This window comes from Vanellus vanellus, assembly GCF_965231255.1.
Source record: "Vanellus vanellus genome assembly, chromosome: 15".
NCBI lineage: Eukaryota > Metazoa > Chordata > Aves > Charadriiformes > Charadriidae > Vanellus > Vanellus vanellus.
Window position 1 is genome coordinate 12,278,730 of NC_138920.1, and position 13,350 is coordinate 12,292,079.

The 13,350-nt window shown below is 46.1% G+C and overlaps 1 protein-coding gene across 1 annotated transcript in view; it reads right to left on the reverse strand.

Moving 5' to 3' along the window:
- Positions 1–537: 537 nt before the first annotated feature.
- Positions 538–13,350, reverse strand: part of BMP7 (bone morphogenetic protein 7) — a gene marked incomplete at its 5' end in the record, with an annotated part of 46,700 nt that continues 33,887 nt past the window's right edge. Inside the window, 5 exons of the mRNA XM_082491254.1 lie at positions 538–1,808; positions 3,105–3,215; positions 3,883–3,959; positions 5,760–5,957; positions 10,790–10,938. Of these exons, the coding sequence (XP_082347380.1) occupies positions 1,659–1,808; positions 3,105–3,215; positions 3,883–3,959; positions 5,760–5,957; positions 10,790–10,938 (685 nt within the window). The 3' untranslated portion in view covers positions 538–1,658. The remainder of the gene's footprint in view (positions 1,809–3,104; positions 3,216–3,882; positions 3,960–5,759; positions 5,958–10,789; positions 10,939–13,350) is intronic.

Genomic DNA, 13,350 nt, shown 5'->3' on the forward strand with positions numbered 1-13,350 from the left:
AAGCAAAGCATCTGGTCTGGGTTTGATCTGTGACTTAAAGGAAGAAGAGCAGCGACTGATTTCCAGAATCGGGTGGTTGCGTTCATTTATCTTCTTTCTCTAACTCTCCTCTAAGGCCGGACGTGGAGCCAAGTTCCCACTGCGGCTGCATCGCCCTGTCCGCTCATGGCGCAGAGAGAACCATCTCCAGGGATTTATTATGTTCTGGACCCATCTGTTGGAGGTTGAGGTTTTTGAAGTTTGGAGACTTAGAGCCAGGTGTGCTGAGGACCTGGTGTTTTATTGGGCAGATTTTTCTTTTTTATCTCCCTGGTGAAATTTATGCCAATCCTACTCCCGTAATTGCAACGTATGCCAAAACGTTGAATCAGATTGTGATTGGTTACTGCTACTTTGTATTCTTATCCACAACTTTAATTGAGTTTTAATTACATAAGTGTGATGTTTGTGTAACCTGTGACATTAAAAGAAGGAAAAAGAAAAGCCTTGAGGGGACGTTTTCTTGCTCCTGGTTCCTGCTTGTTCTGTGGCTCTTGAAAAGGAATTATTTTTTTGATTTTTTTTTTTTTTTTTTTTTTTTTTTTAAAGGTGAAGCTAGTAACAGAGCAGGGGTTTTACCGTAAACGCTGACTCTGGGAAGTGAGGTTTCCTAGCTTGTTCCTAGCTGAATCTGTGTGGTGCTGGGGGTCTGTCCCAGCTTACGGCACCTTCTGCGCTTGAGCCTCCACGTTTTTGCAAAAGCGTTGGGACTTGTTCTGTCAGTGAAGTCCATGGACATTTTCCAAACAGGAGCAGGATCTTCAGCTGGCTTTCACAACGCCGTAGGATACGCTGCTTAGGATACCCAGCTAGATGTCAGGTTTAATCCCCGTTTCTTAACGTTCTACTGCTTTCTTGTTTCAAGTTCATAGCAAATTCAAATTCTTTCTGGTTGCCAGAGGAAATTTCTTTCCCAGTTGACAAAAAAAGTATACCCCAAAAGTCTTGCTCTTTGGAAGTATTTTCTTCAGTTATTTTGCTTGCCAATTAGATTTTTTTTTTCCTTAGACTAATCTGTCCTTTGAAGGTGCGTCAATCCAGATACAGCTTTTGCTACTGCAGTTTAAAACTGGAAGTTGCATGTAATTGAGCTTTGCTTTTGCTTATGAAATCGAAGCAAACAAGGGATGGAGGTAATAATTCTCTAACAAAATACCTGTTCACTCCAGGTATATTTTGTTCACTTATTTTATTGCAAACTGTATTACAGGAACTACACATGCTTATTAGTCACAGCACATTCTCACCTTGGATAGATTATTATTTTTTAACTCACAGTCAACACTAGTGAGTTTGCAATCCTCAGAAAGACTCATTTGCAAAAGTATGCATCGTAGGAGCCAATTTTGTAGGCAGATTTGGTTTTAAATGGTTTCTCTGGCTTGTTTCAGTTTACAAGCTCATTGTCTCTAATAAACTAAAACAAAATGTGTTCAAATGCCACTTAGATCCAGAAACTGTCCCATTGTCTGAACTTTCAGAAGCCCAGTCCTAAAAACTGTTTGGGATTTTTTAAAACCCATTGCTGGAGTGCTAACCTTTTCCCCTCCCCCACATAGCCATACCAAACCACTCTACAAATAACTTTTTTTTTTTTTTTTTTGGTCTTTCCTACTGATCTAATGACAGCCACATGCTCGTACCACCATGTTCCTGTATTTTTTTAAGATAACATTGGAGCTGTCATCAAAATAGAGCACTGAGATGGCATTCAGTTGTGTCGGAGCACAGCAGGGTTTCGGCACAGTCTCTGGGTTTATAAAGTGAACCTGGGGAATGAAAGTAGATGCGTGTTAAGATTTACTTTTCCCCTTTCCTCCCCCGTGTTTTTCTTTCCCAGGCAACCTTCTGTCTGTCCCATCCACTCTCTCAGACATGTTCTGAACACCCGGCTTTGTGTACAAATGTCTTGAGATGTCCCCTGCCGGTACGGAGGCTGCCGCACGCACCCAAGTCAGATCTAGTCGGAAATCTTTCAGCGAGGCAGGTTTTCATTAGAAAACCCCCATTTGTCAGAGCCGTCAGCGTTCTGCAGAAGTGTACCGGTTACGATAAACTCCGTGGGACGTGCAGGCGAGGTTTTGTGAGAAACCCCGTGAAGCCTGGGGGGGGACCCTGTCCCCGCGACTGGCAGCACTGGGACCCAGCTGGGGCCAAGGGCTCCGGGTCCCCTGCGCTCCCTGCTGCGGGACCTCTGAGGAGAGGGGGGGAAAAAGCAATCTACCAGGAGGAAAACACGCAGATATTTCTTCCCTTGGAAAGGTAGACGCTTCTAGTTTCCTTAATACTTTTTGCGATGGTGTTCTTAGATGTGCAGAGGACATGGGATGCAGATGAAAAGGTGGAGCGAGCTTCCCCGTGCCCTGCCCATGGGTGCAGGGAGCCTGGGCTGGACTCCAGCTGGGAAGGGGAGGGCATCCAGGCAGGTCAGCCGGGGTACTCGGGAACTAGTGTGTCTTCCGGCCCATGCCAAGGGCTGGGGTGCGCTGGCTTTGGTGACACAGCCGGGGCTGGACGGTCCCCGGCCGACAGTCTCCCTGCGCACAGGCACCGTGTCACGAGGACACGCCAGCTCGGGGCTCCCATCTGGACATCTTTGCACAATTTCATAACACAAATACACCCACAGAGCAGCTGGGCTGTGTAATTTTGAGATTTGCTGACCCCTTCCTCAATCTGCCCTCAAATCCGCTTTTGGCGGCAGCCCACAGTGGGTCCGTACGGAGTTTTTCCAAGAGATGCCGATAGTGGGTCTCGCATCCCGCTCGTTCCTTCCCGTGCGGTGGGACTGTACTGCCATTAAGATGTCTATCACAGGGCCCTTTGAAACTACAGAGAGCATGTCAACGCTTGCAGCAAAGACGGGGTAATTCCTAGCCAACTATTAATTCAGGCCACTTGGCGAGACATGTTTAGCCAGATGCTGCAGGCATCTTGATGAGCTAATGCAGACCTTCCTTCTCTTGCTAGCTTAGGGATTTTTTGTGTGTGTGTGTGTGTAGAAACTTATTTCTGAGTAGCACCTATCAGAAATAACTCTGTACTGGGAGCTACAGGGCACCTACCAGTGTCTGCACAATGGCATGGTTTGTAGCATTCATGTATGAATTCAACGGGAAAGCACATTCTCCTTCACAGTAATACGCAGCATAGCCCTCCGGAGCGATGATCCAGTCCTCGATTAAATTGAAGATGTTAGATTGTGGGGAAAAGACAGAAATATGGTGCAGTGAAACAAAACATAGAACAGCACATAAATCTAACAATTCCTACGTCTACATACAATTACAGTAGCCCGCAAAATAAAAATCTGGTACTCTGGCTCTTTTAATGCTATCTTCTACACCTCTTAAGCGTCTGCTTTTCCTGGAGGAACACATCCCGCTTTGCAAACATGCCCAGGATGTAGCTGGGTTTAGTTGTTTATCCATTCAGCAGTATCCTCCTGGCTGTGGATGACTTCACCCGTCACTGAAATGCAGGCACAAGCTTTCAGAAACAAAAAATGTCTTTTACCAGGTATAAGAGAATCGATAGATGAAAATGGAGAGCCGTATGAGCGTTCAGCACTGCCAGAGGAAATTCAGGGGACCACCGTTTCTCAAAAGGACTGAAGTGTGTAGTTTCTAGCCAGTCTCGCGCTAAATACTTGTGTACCCTAACTTTGCAGAAGCACTTCTTCACCTTTATGAAGCACTTCGTAAAGGCAATATACAATTTTTCCCCCAGGGATAAAAAAAATAAATAAAATAATCCAGTTATTGGCTTGTTTTCACTATTGCAGCTCAATAAGTGATGTGCAAAGGCAGCCCACGGCACAGCCCGGGCACGCACAGCCCTTACCTGCCACCCCAGGTCCCTGAAGCTGACGTAGAGCTCGTGCTTCTTGCAGGCTTGTCGCTGGTCGCTGCTGCTGTTCTCTGCAGGGGGCAAAGGGGGTCGGTAAGGCTGGGCCGCCCCAGCGCCCCCAGCAATGCCCCAACTGGGAGTGAGGCATCGCTGCTCATCTGCTGCACTTGTGGCTTTTTTTGTTGTTGTTGCTTTTAAAACATTCTCAGTTTTAGTCATAAAATAAGTACTGGGTTCAATATATATGAAAAGTCCCTCTGGCCTTTTGTGCAAATCCAAAAAAAAGCCTGGGAAAATAGCTTTTTCCTTTTTTTTTTTTTCTTGGGCTTCCTTTGACCTCTTATTAACAAACAGCAGATCTCTGATTATTGCCTACGGTGTAAAATGAGAACCTGTGAAAGCAGTGATGGGAAAAGGCACCATTTACCTATTCTCTAAATTTCTCTCTTTGAATCACCCGCGTGACTGGCGATAGTTGCACCTTCGGCCCTACAAAGGCAATGTATGACATTAAGATAACGCGGAATCTGTTCCTCTGTCCAGTGCAGCTGGATCCGGATTACAGATTTGTGACAATGCTGAAGCCAAAGAATAAAGCATGAGTCTGAATCGCGGATCTGAACAACTGTGACCGTCGGTGCAGTTTTAAAGTTGTGTCCGTCCTGGACGTGCAGCCTGAGCTGGGCACCCAAGCAGAAGTACCAGAAAATATTTTTCAACTCTTGTTGTTGGAAACTAACTCACCATGGGGTGCCCAGGCTGGAAGCAGGACAATGGTTACAGGGGCTTTTCTAACTTGCTGGCAGAAGTAAGAATTTTTTTTGTCCACATACTTTACAAATTGAACTGATACATGAAATAGGTGGTAACAATGCCCACCTAAAGTGCAGGCTGTCTGTGCTTGGGGAGCTGCAAACCCCACAGCTCAGAGGCATAACCCATGGAAAACCATTTTAAGAAACTAGGATTTGGGGTGAGACGTGCAGAAATACATGTAGGTGGGCAGGTGAGAGAAGAGAAGCCGCACCTACCACTGGGGCCGCAGAGAAACATCGTTAGTTCTAGGACAGGAATGACCCGATTAAATATCGGGAGGCGGCAACAAGACTGATGGGAGAGAGTTCGCTCATAGCTTTGCGGGTAATCCCAAGCAGCCCAAGGTGAAGGTGAGTCGTGTAAGATGATATTGTGCCCTACATCATCCTTTTCCTTCCACCTCTTGCAAGCTCTCCTTCCGTTCCGTGAAGCACTTGCGGCAATAGAGCTGGAATTTGCCACTGCCCTCAGTGGCACTGGTTCCTGCTGGGAAGGTCACCAAGGGCCCGTTATTCTGAGGGATCTCGTAATTAAGCCACGTTTCTATTTCAAATGCCTGATGGAATTTTCTTCCATATTAGGAAGCACAGCTCCCCCCAGAATAGCTGCGGTTATCCCGAGCAACAAATGGGTTTTCCTCTTCCATACAAAACTTTTGGGACTACCAAACTTTTGGGGGGCTAAACTTAAAATCACACACTCTGAAAATCTACAATATTTTGATTCAGATCCACTGAACTATATTATTGTTTCAATCACTTACTCATCGGTTTAATGTAATTATCTTACATTTCAAAATAAGAATTTATTTCATGTGGGAGAAAAGGAGATTATTTTTTTTTTATATTGGATTAAGAAATCCCTCAGTTTAACATTGTTTCAAAGAAACATTTTGAATAATCCCAAGTAGTTTCAAACCAGCGAGAGAACACTAGTGGTAGACCGAAGAGAGAACAAACAGGCTGAGTATGGGAGAAACTGTTCCCGTCCGGTGTTAAGTCCAGCAGCGCATTATCCCACACCCAGAAATGCGGACCCAGCAACCCACGCTGTACCTGCAATGTTCGACACCCGGAAAGCTTCCTGGTTCTTTGGTGTTTTTGATCGATTCTGGCTCCTTTGCTTCCCTCCCGTGGAGCGAATACTGCGGAGGTGGACCTCGGTGGCTTTGAAGAAGGCTACCGTGAAGGGCTGTTTGTTCTGCGGGCCGTGCCTTCCGATAAGACCCGCCAGCTTGGGATTGATGCTTTGCCCTTAATGACAGAACGGACTGATAAGAGGGCAGGCAGTAACTTCTCATTTTCAGCAGACACAGTGAGGATAAGAAGGAGGAGAGCTGCTGTCTGGCTGGTAAGGGTGATTCCTAGGCACCTCTGGATGCCCCGATCCACCAAGGGCCTGGACTTAATCGGCAAAGCTGCTCCTGACAAGAGCAGCTCAGCACAGCTAAGTTCATTTTATATCTGCGTGTAAAAGTTACATAAAATAGCCCTACATATAATTATTTTACCCTAAATCCGCTTAGCATTAACTTTTCCTGCATTCTTTAGAGGGGTTTCTTTAAGTTCACCAACCTATAATTTGAAGTGATCCTATAAAAGGAACCATAAAACTCAGCCCATAGGAACACTAAATTCCCACTGGAAGGTTATTAACTTAAAATAAAAATGCCTTGTATGAAACGTTGACAGAGTTCCAGATACACTGTAGCTGAGAGAAATAAATAGTTCAGATGCTTAAAGTCGTTTTGCTTATTGGTGTATCTCTGCACTACCGGACCTGATAACTTTGTTGCAAAACTGTTGATTACCATTCATGCTTCCTTTACCCTGGGCTTTTAAAACAATTTGATTTTTCCTAAAAGATGATAAGGCGGTTTCTCTGCAGAATTAAATCAATTATTTACAAAAGATGCAAGGAAGGGGCGGCAGTGGGAAAGTTAACGCTTCTCCCTTTGGCCTCCAAAGGATGTCTGGGTGCTGTTGTGAAATGCAAGGGTGAGATCCAGGATTACTCCGTTCCGAGCTACTGAGCGCTGCTGCTAAGTCAAAGTTATGTTTATGGCTTTGGTGAGCCGTTTGCTAAGGACAGAGCTGGGTCTTGTCAGCAACAAGGCAAACATGCCAAAAGACGGCTGGCGCTTTCCTAGAGAAGCCCTGAAAGGCAGCCTGGCCGGGGAGAGCAGGCGACGGGCTCTGCAGTCCGCTGGCAAAAAGGTCCTTATCTTACTAGTTTCGGACTACCGTGTGAAAAGAAGCTGGTAACTCAAAGGGTTTCTAGGTAATGTTCTATAACTGCTGTTTTTAAGGTGAACAAAGTAAATACCGAGGCGTATAAATTATTGGCTTTAAGGGATTGTTTCCATCTTGGCTCTTGCACGTGGCTAAAAGACTGGTAAATGTGACGGGCCCGGAAAAAAGGGGGCTGTGGTCAAAGCTTGAGGCCAAGAAACGGAGCGGCCTAGGCTGGAGTCCACTCTCTACTTTCCCCAAAGTGCGCAGCTCAGCGGGTGAGCCCCAAGCTGCGGCACGTGGGACTCGCGGAGAGGACGGGCTCAAGAGGTGTGTTACTGGGAGCATGGCAGCAGCAGGGCTGCCCGTGGCCAGGTCCCGTGGCACGCCGGCTGTGGAGGAGCGGGCTCAGGCCTTGCAAACTAGGTAATAAAGCAAAACTGACCTCAGGGTACCAGGAAAGCTCGGTCAAAAAGAGCAAGTACGAAAACTCGTGTACGTAGATTTATACGTGGATGCACATCAACAGCTCCTTCACCTTCTGCTTAAGCTCCTTTCCAGAAACTTGTCCAAACAGTTTTCATTTTAAACATTTGAGGCTGAGCCCACAAGTGCTTAAGCAAGTAGCTAATGCTAAATATATAAGTAGTTCCACTTGTGCTCAGGCTTTGCCAGATCGAAGCCTTATTTCCTGAAAACAAGCTCAGCTGCAGGAGTCAGAGCTCACTGACTGCTGCTCCTACAGCTTGTCCTGCCCCTTCTGAGAAGCCTCTCTGCTTCCCAAAGCTGTTTGAACTAGCAAAGACATCTATGGCTGTGGTTTGTCCTGAGTAACTTATTTTACCTCTACCGTGTCTCTAGAGCGGAGGTCAGCAGCACGCAGCGAGGGCACCCAGCTTCACGCCCATGTGTTTAACGGAGTTGCATTAGCGCAGCAATTTGACCAAGGAATTCCTCATTTAACACCGACATGTCGTGTTCAAGACCAGAATGGTGGCAATGTCTCCTTAGGGGGGAAAAAGGCGTGCAATGCTCTGTATGCAAAGTAGCATATTTCTTTTTAATAAAGATGGGGGAAATCCACTTTCTAGCTTTCCGATGCATCCAGAAAGCAAGGTTAAACACAAGGACACACGTGTAGTCCCCGTTAGACAATGCTAAACCTATCTCGAAAGAACTCGATCTGTGCTCTTGAGCGAGAGGGCACAGCTCTACCTGCTTTTAGGAAGCTGCTTTTTTAATACCGTCAAGAATGGGCTCTTTAGTAATGCACTAAGTAAACCTAAGTGGGCAGCTGCTGTTCCCGTGTGCTGGGGCCGAGCAAGGCGTTTCGGGTGCTGGGTGAGAGCTCGCTGAAGGCTACTGAGTCACTCGAATGTTTCTTTTGCTTGCTGCTTGAGCTGATCCCCATTTTCTAAGAGTAAACAAATACCCTTTGATTCCACCCTAGTTATACACGTTGATAGACTTATTTGGCAAGATTATAAAGAACTACAAAGATCAGTTAAATTAATTTCTTTTGTATAATTTCATCTGGACAGTGCTCATGCTGTCAGAATTTTTTTTACATAGGCTGCGTTGGCTTCATGGTTAGAGATCTCTATATGTAAGGACAGATGCAAAGAAAAGGTTTGGATTTTTTTTTTTTTTTCCAATTTACTTAAAGCTTTGGGGGTTGCCCAAGCATATGGTGTTGCATCAAACTCCTGCTGTGTTTGCAGCATATGATTTTCATATGAAGTCCAGGTGTAAAAGCAGCTTTCTTGTTAGCACACACAGTTGGTCTAAGTCCAAAATGAAACTTGGGGAGCAAGGAAGGACATGTCCTTGCCATTCAAAATAGACAGAAAAATTCGCGTGTGTGGTACAGAATTGCGAGTGCAAAGGTGTGCTGCCAGGGGACTTGGTGACAGAAGACAAGCAGACAATCAGCTCCTGTATCTGTGTATTTACTTCTTAAACACCGCAGTTGGCTTTTCTAACTTCAATGACAGGCTGATTAAAGTATTGTGTTAGTCTATTTTGAGAAAGCAGCAAGTCACTTGGTGTATGATTTCAACCCTTTACAGACTCAGCTAGATTTTTCAGGAGCGTAAAAAGAAATTAGATTCCTAATTTTCATCGAGCTGAATAACAGATGAGAATGCGCTTATCACTGAACCTGGGAATTTCTGCCTTTGAAAGCTCCCTCTGCGACAGATCTGGCTGTATGCTTTTGAGGGACCACTCCTGATTGCTCCCGCAGAGCAGAGTGTTACTGTGTGTGCAGTGTCCCAGCAATGATCCTGGAAAGTCTCCGTTGAAATCTGTAACATATTCATAAATTAGCTGCCTTCCTCCTTAATGCTGACAAACAGGATTGACCTTTGCTGTAAAATCCCTGGGTGAGGATGGGGGAGGACAGAGTGATAAGACAGCATCGGTAGAAGAGTGTGAGTGTGATACTGTAGTATCTATAGTGTTTGGAGATGTTAAGCCTACTTCCAGCTATCGCTTTTCTGGGGACTCTGGGCTGGGTCTTGATGGTTTTCCTACACATGACCCCAATTGAATGAATGGGGCGTGACTGTGGACGCAACTCCTGCACTTCCAAGTATTTCCTTTAGGAGGCAAACTGGAAACTGAAAACAAGGACAAGTGTTTGAAAACAGGTTAAGCTTGTCTTGGCTGTTAACTTGCCTTACTGTTTTAGCTTTAAGAGTTAATCTTAACTTGTAAATCAGGCTGAATTTGAATCTTTATACAAAGATGGCAAAAGTCATCTGTCATTGGGGTGGGGACTCGTAACTTCCACGGCGAAGCTCCTGCTTTGTATCTGTGTTCGGGTTTCTGCATTCATAGATCCCTCAGAAAGGGCAGGTTAAAACAGACCTGTGCACCTCTCTGGCTGCAGGTCTCACACCAGTAAAATCTCCCTTTTACATAAATGACTCTCTGCAGGTTGCCTGCTTCAAAGCTGCTTTGCACAGTCTTTATGCAAAATACTACTTACTGGAAACGTTCAGACGGTTGCATAAACCCAATAGTGAGTGATATAGATGCATATCTGGAGAATGAAAGTATGCTCTTAGATAACTACATTCTGAGTATTTGTAATTGCCTTGAGCTGGGGCTGTGGGGCAGCCAGGCAGTTCCAGATAGCCCCAGGTCCTGGGAACCCCCCGGAAGATCCAGGATACGCTGGTTTCCTTGCACAAGTCTCCAAGCGAACATCAGGAATCTTAACTTTAAGACAAAGCAGCATGACTTTTTAGTTAAGGACCGGTTAGGAAAATTCCCCGCCTGATTCTAAACACACCCTTTCTGGAGATGTCTCAGAGCCAGGTCTTCCCACCCATTCCCAAACCTCACCGGTTTGTACCGTAAGCACGCTGCGGACCTTGGAGCCCAGACCAGGCATAAAAAGTTAACTACTCATTTCTACTGCCACAAAGGAAATTAAAATGGTTCCTAGCTGTTTTCTGAAATGGAAAGGGCTTTTGTGCCAATTAACACCAGCCTTCTACATCGCTCAGTTGTGTCTTTTTGCACATTGCAAAGTTTCTCCCTTTCTCTTCGACTGGATTGCGCTACCTGCGAATCAGCCAGCAGCACAGAAATCCCTTCACGGGGATGTGTAATACCGAAATGACTGCAGACAGGTTACCAATCTGTTAAAGCATTTGAGTATATCCTTAACCTGAAATATGTCTATGGATTATTTTTTATTATTATTATTATTATTTGCATCTTTGGCAAATTCAGGAAAAACATGCTTAAGAAATCCTATTCAAAGGAAAGAGTACCGAATGCGTAAGGCTTCCCCTGGCCGGGAACTGGGGACTCGCTGATTGCTGCTGGTGTCCGACACTCACCATCGATGCCTTCCACGGACAGCTGCAGGCCCAGGTTGTGTTGGGGATTCACCACCCAGTGATTACTGGTTGCAGTAATGTCAAACACCAGCCACCCTTCTTCTGCGGCCCAGATCGTTCGAGAGTCAAGCAGGAACAAATCTGAATCCCTGAAAAAAAAAGAAGCGTAATTCCCAGTTACCCGGGCTTTCCGCTGGAGCCCACAGAGACTCACAGCCGCGCTTCGTGCAGCACACTTGGTCGGCCTTTCAGCACCAGGCAGGTTACGCCGGCGCAGGGCTGGCGTGCTGTCCCGGCTAACCGCCTTCAGATGAAGCGCTTTTCTTCTCTTTAAAATAGGGAGGATGGGTTGAAGCAGAGTTGAGGTGGTTTTGGGTTACTTTGCCGTTACAGTTAACCTTAGAGCTGTTGATGCAACTTCAGAAAAAAACCATTTGCCAGGCACAGATTTGCAAAATTACTGTTTGCATATGCGAACTTGGTAATTGGGCAGACAATGCTGCTCATTATCCTTTCCATACATAATTTCCTGACGTTTATGCATAATTGTAGCATTGGTGCAAGTCAGCTGGAACACTGGTATGCATTTATTAACATATGTAATGGGGTTTTAAATTTGTTCGTCTGAGGTTACAGATAATTGATTAGGGCAGTAACCTTCTGCACGGTCACAGCTCTGCATTACTTTGGGTGGCAATTTTCTTTCCATTCGTTGCTTGAATTGTTTAAAGGCCACTGCTGGTTATCCTGGTTGAAGAACCGATACCAGAAAATGAGAAGGATCAGCAATAGAGAGGATATCATGCATTTGAAAGGGGTGAAATCATTCTGGATTTACAAAACATTTCCTGGCAAACTTCTGTAAAATGAAAATTTGAGGAAACACAGGTTCTGTAAAGGAAGGAATCTTCTCTTATCAGAAATTCAGACAGACATAAAACTTGGATGGAAATAGTGAAAAAATTGGATAGTGGTGCAGTTCCTTTATAAAAACGTCTTTACAGGAAGAACAAAGAAACACAGTGGCAGTGTCTAGACAAGTCCCACAAGAGCCGCTTTGGTACTTACAGTGCACAAACATGATAACTTGTTTAAGTGTAATTATATCCTTTTGAATGAAGAAATATCCTTGGAAAACCCTTTAATCACGTCCTCAAAGCTTAAAGAAGGCCTTATTAATTTTGTCGCTATTGATTTGTCAGTGCAAATACATATATTTAACTTAGTTTACACAGTGCCTCTTGTTTGCTTGAAATATCAAGTGATCAAAAATGACTCTGAGAAGTGCCGTCGGCATAGAGGCTTTTGTCTCGTAGCTTTTAGTGATTCTTTTCCCTGTGAGATACCAGGAAATTAGAGGCTTTTGTCCCACACAGCTGACTCAAAACAGAAATGGAGTTTTATGGCAATGTTTTTACTACCTAGCTTTCCTTTCAACCTTTGTGGGGCAGGGCGTATACGAGATGACGGCTTTCCTCTGTGAGCTGATGGATGTCACCGCCTCGGGCTCTGCGCTGGCGTAGGCGAAGTTAAACTTCTGAAACGTGCTCACGTGCCCTACAGGAACTAGTCGCCCAGCGTGCGTAAGAGGATTCTGTTTCCTCACCAATGCACGATACCTTTGGACCCCACACGGCCGAAGACGTGGACACAGCCAATGCTGCTGAGGCTGCGATGAGTGCTGCATGTGGCAGCCTGAGGGGCAGCAGTGGCTTTCTGTGTCAGCTCAATTCAGAAAGACGAGGCGAGGTCTGACGCTTGCAAGAGATGTTTTGCAGGCGCGGGAGGGCGCCAGGAGGATGGGAACGGTCTTTTTTCAGTGGTGCCCAGTGACAGAACAAGAGGTAACGGGCACAACCTTGAGCATAGGAAGTTCCATCTTAACATGAGGAGGAATTTCTCTCCCGTGAGGGCGGCAGAGCACTGGCACAGCTGCCCAGAGAGGGGGGGAGTCTCCCACTCTGGAGCCATTCCAAACCCGCCTGGACGTGTCCTGTGCCACTGCTGGAGGTGCCCCTGCTCTGGCGGGGGTGGGACTGGGGGAGCTCCAGAGGGCCCTTCCAGCCCTCACCAGTCTGGGATTATACCGACTGTAATTCCTCCCTTTGCCCAGCGTGTTCCTGCTACGGAGGAAGGCACGGGAGGGGGAGTTTTGCTTTCTTTTAAACAAAGCTTTGGTTTGTGGAAGAAGCCCTACATCAGAATTGAACTTGTTGCAACACTTTCTTGCTAACACATAGGGGATCCTATGGGGAGTATTTCGGTGGGTGTTTGGGCAGCTGAAGCGGGTGGCTCAGGAAGGGGCCGTGGTGCAGCAATGGAGAGCCTCAACCCGGGTGTTGGGAGCTGCTCTCCGGAGCTCGGTCAGCTTTGCTGGATGCACCTAGGGCAACTGGAGAGAAACAGTACGGATAACCCCCTCCCTCCACGTGCACATGAGTTACAGGAATGTCAAACGCTTGAACCCTAACCGGGGGACAAATTTCCTGGGGTTTCATCCCCACCCAGAAGGAATGGCCCCGTTCCCGCTGTGCATGACGCAGCTGCATGGACACCTCCCG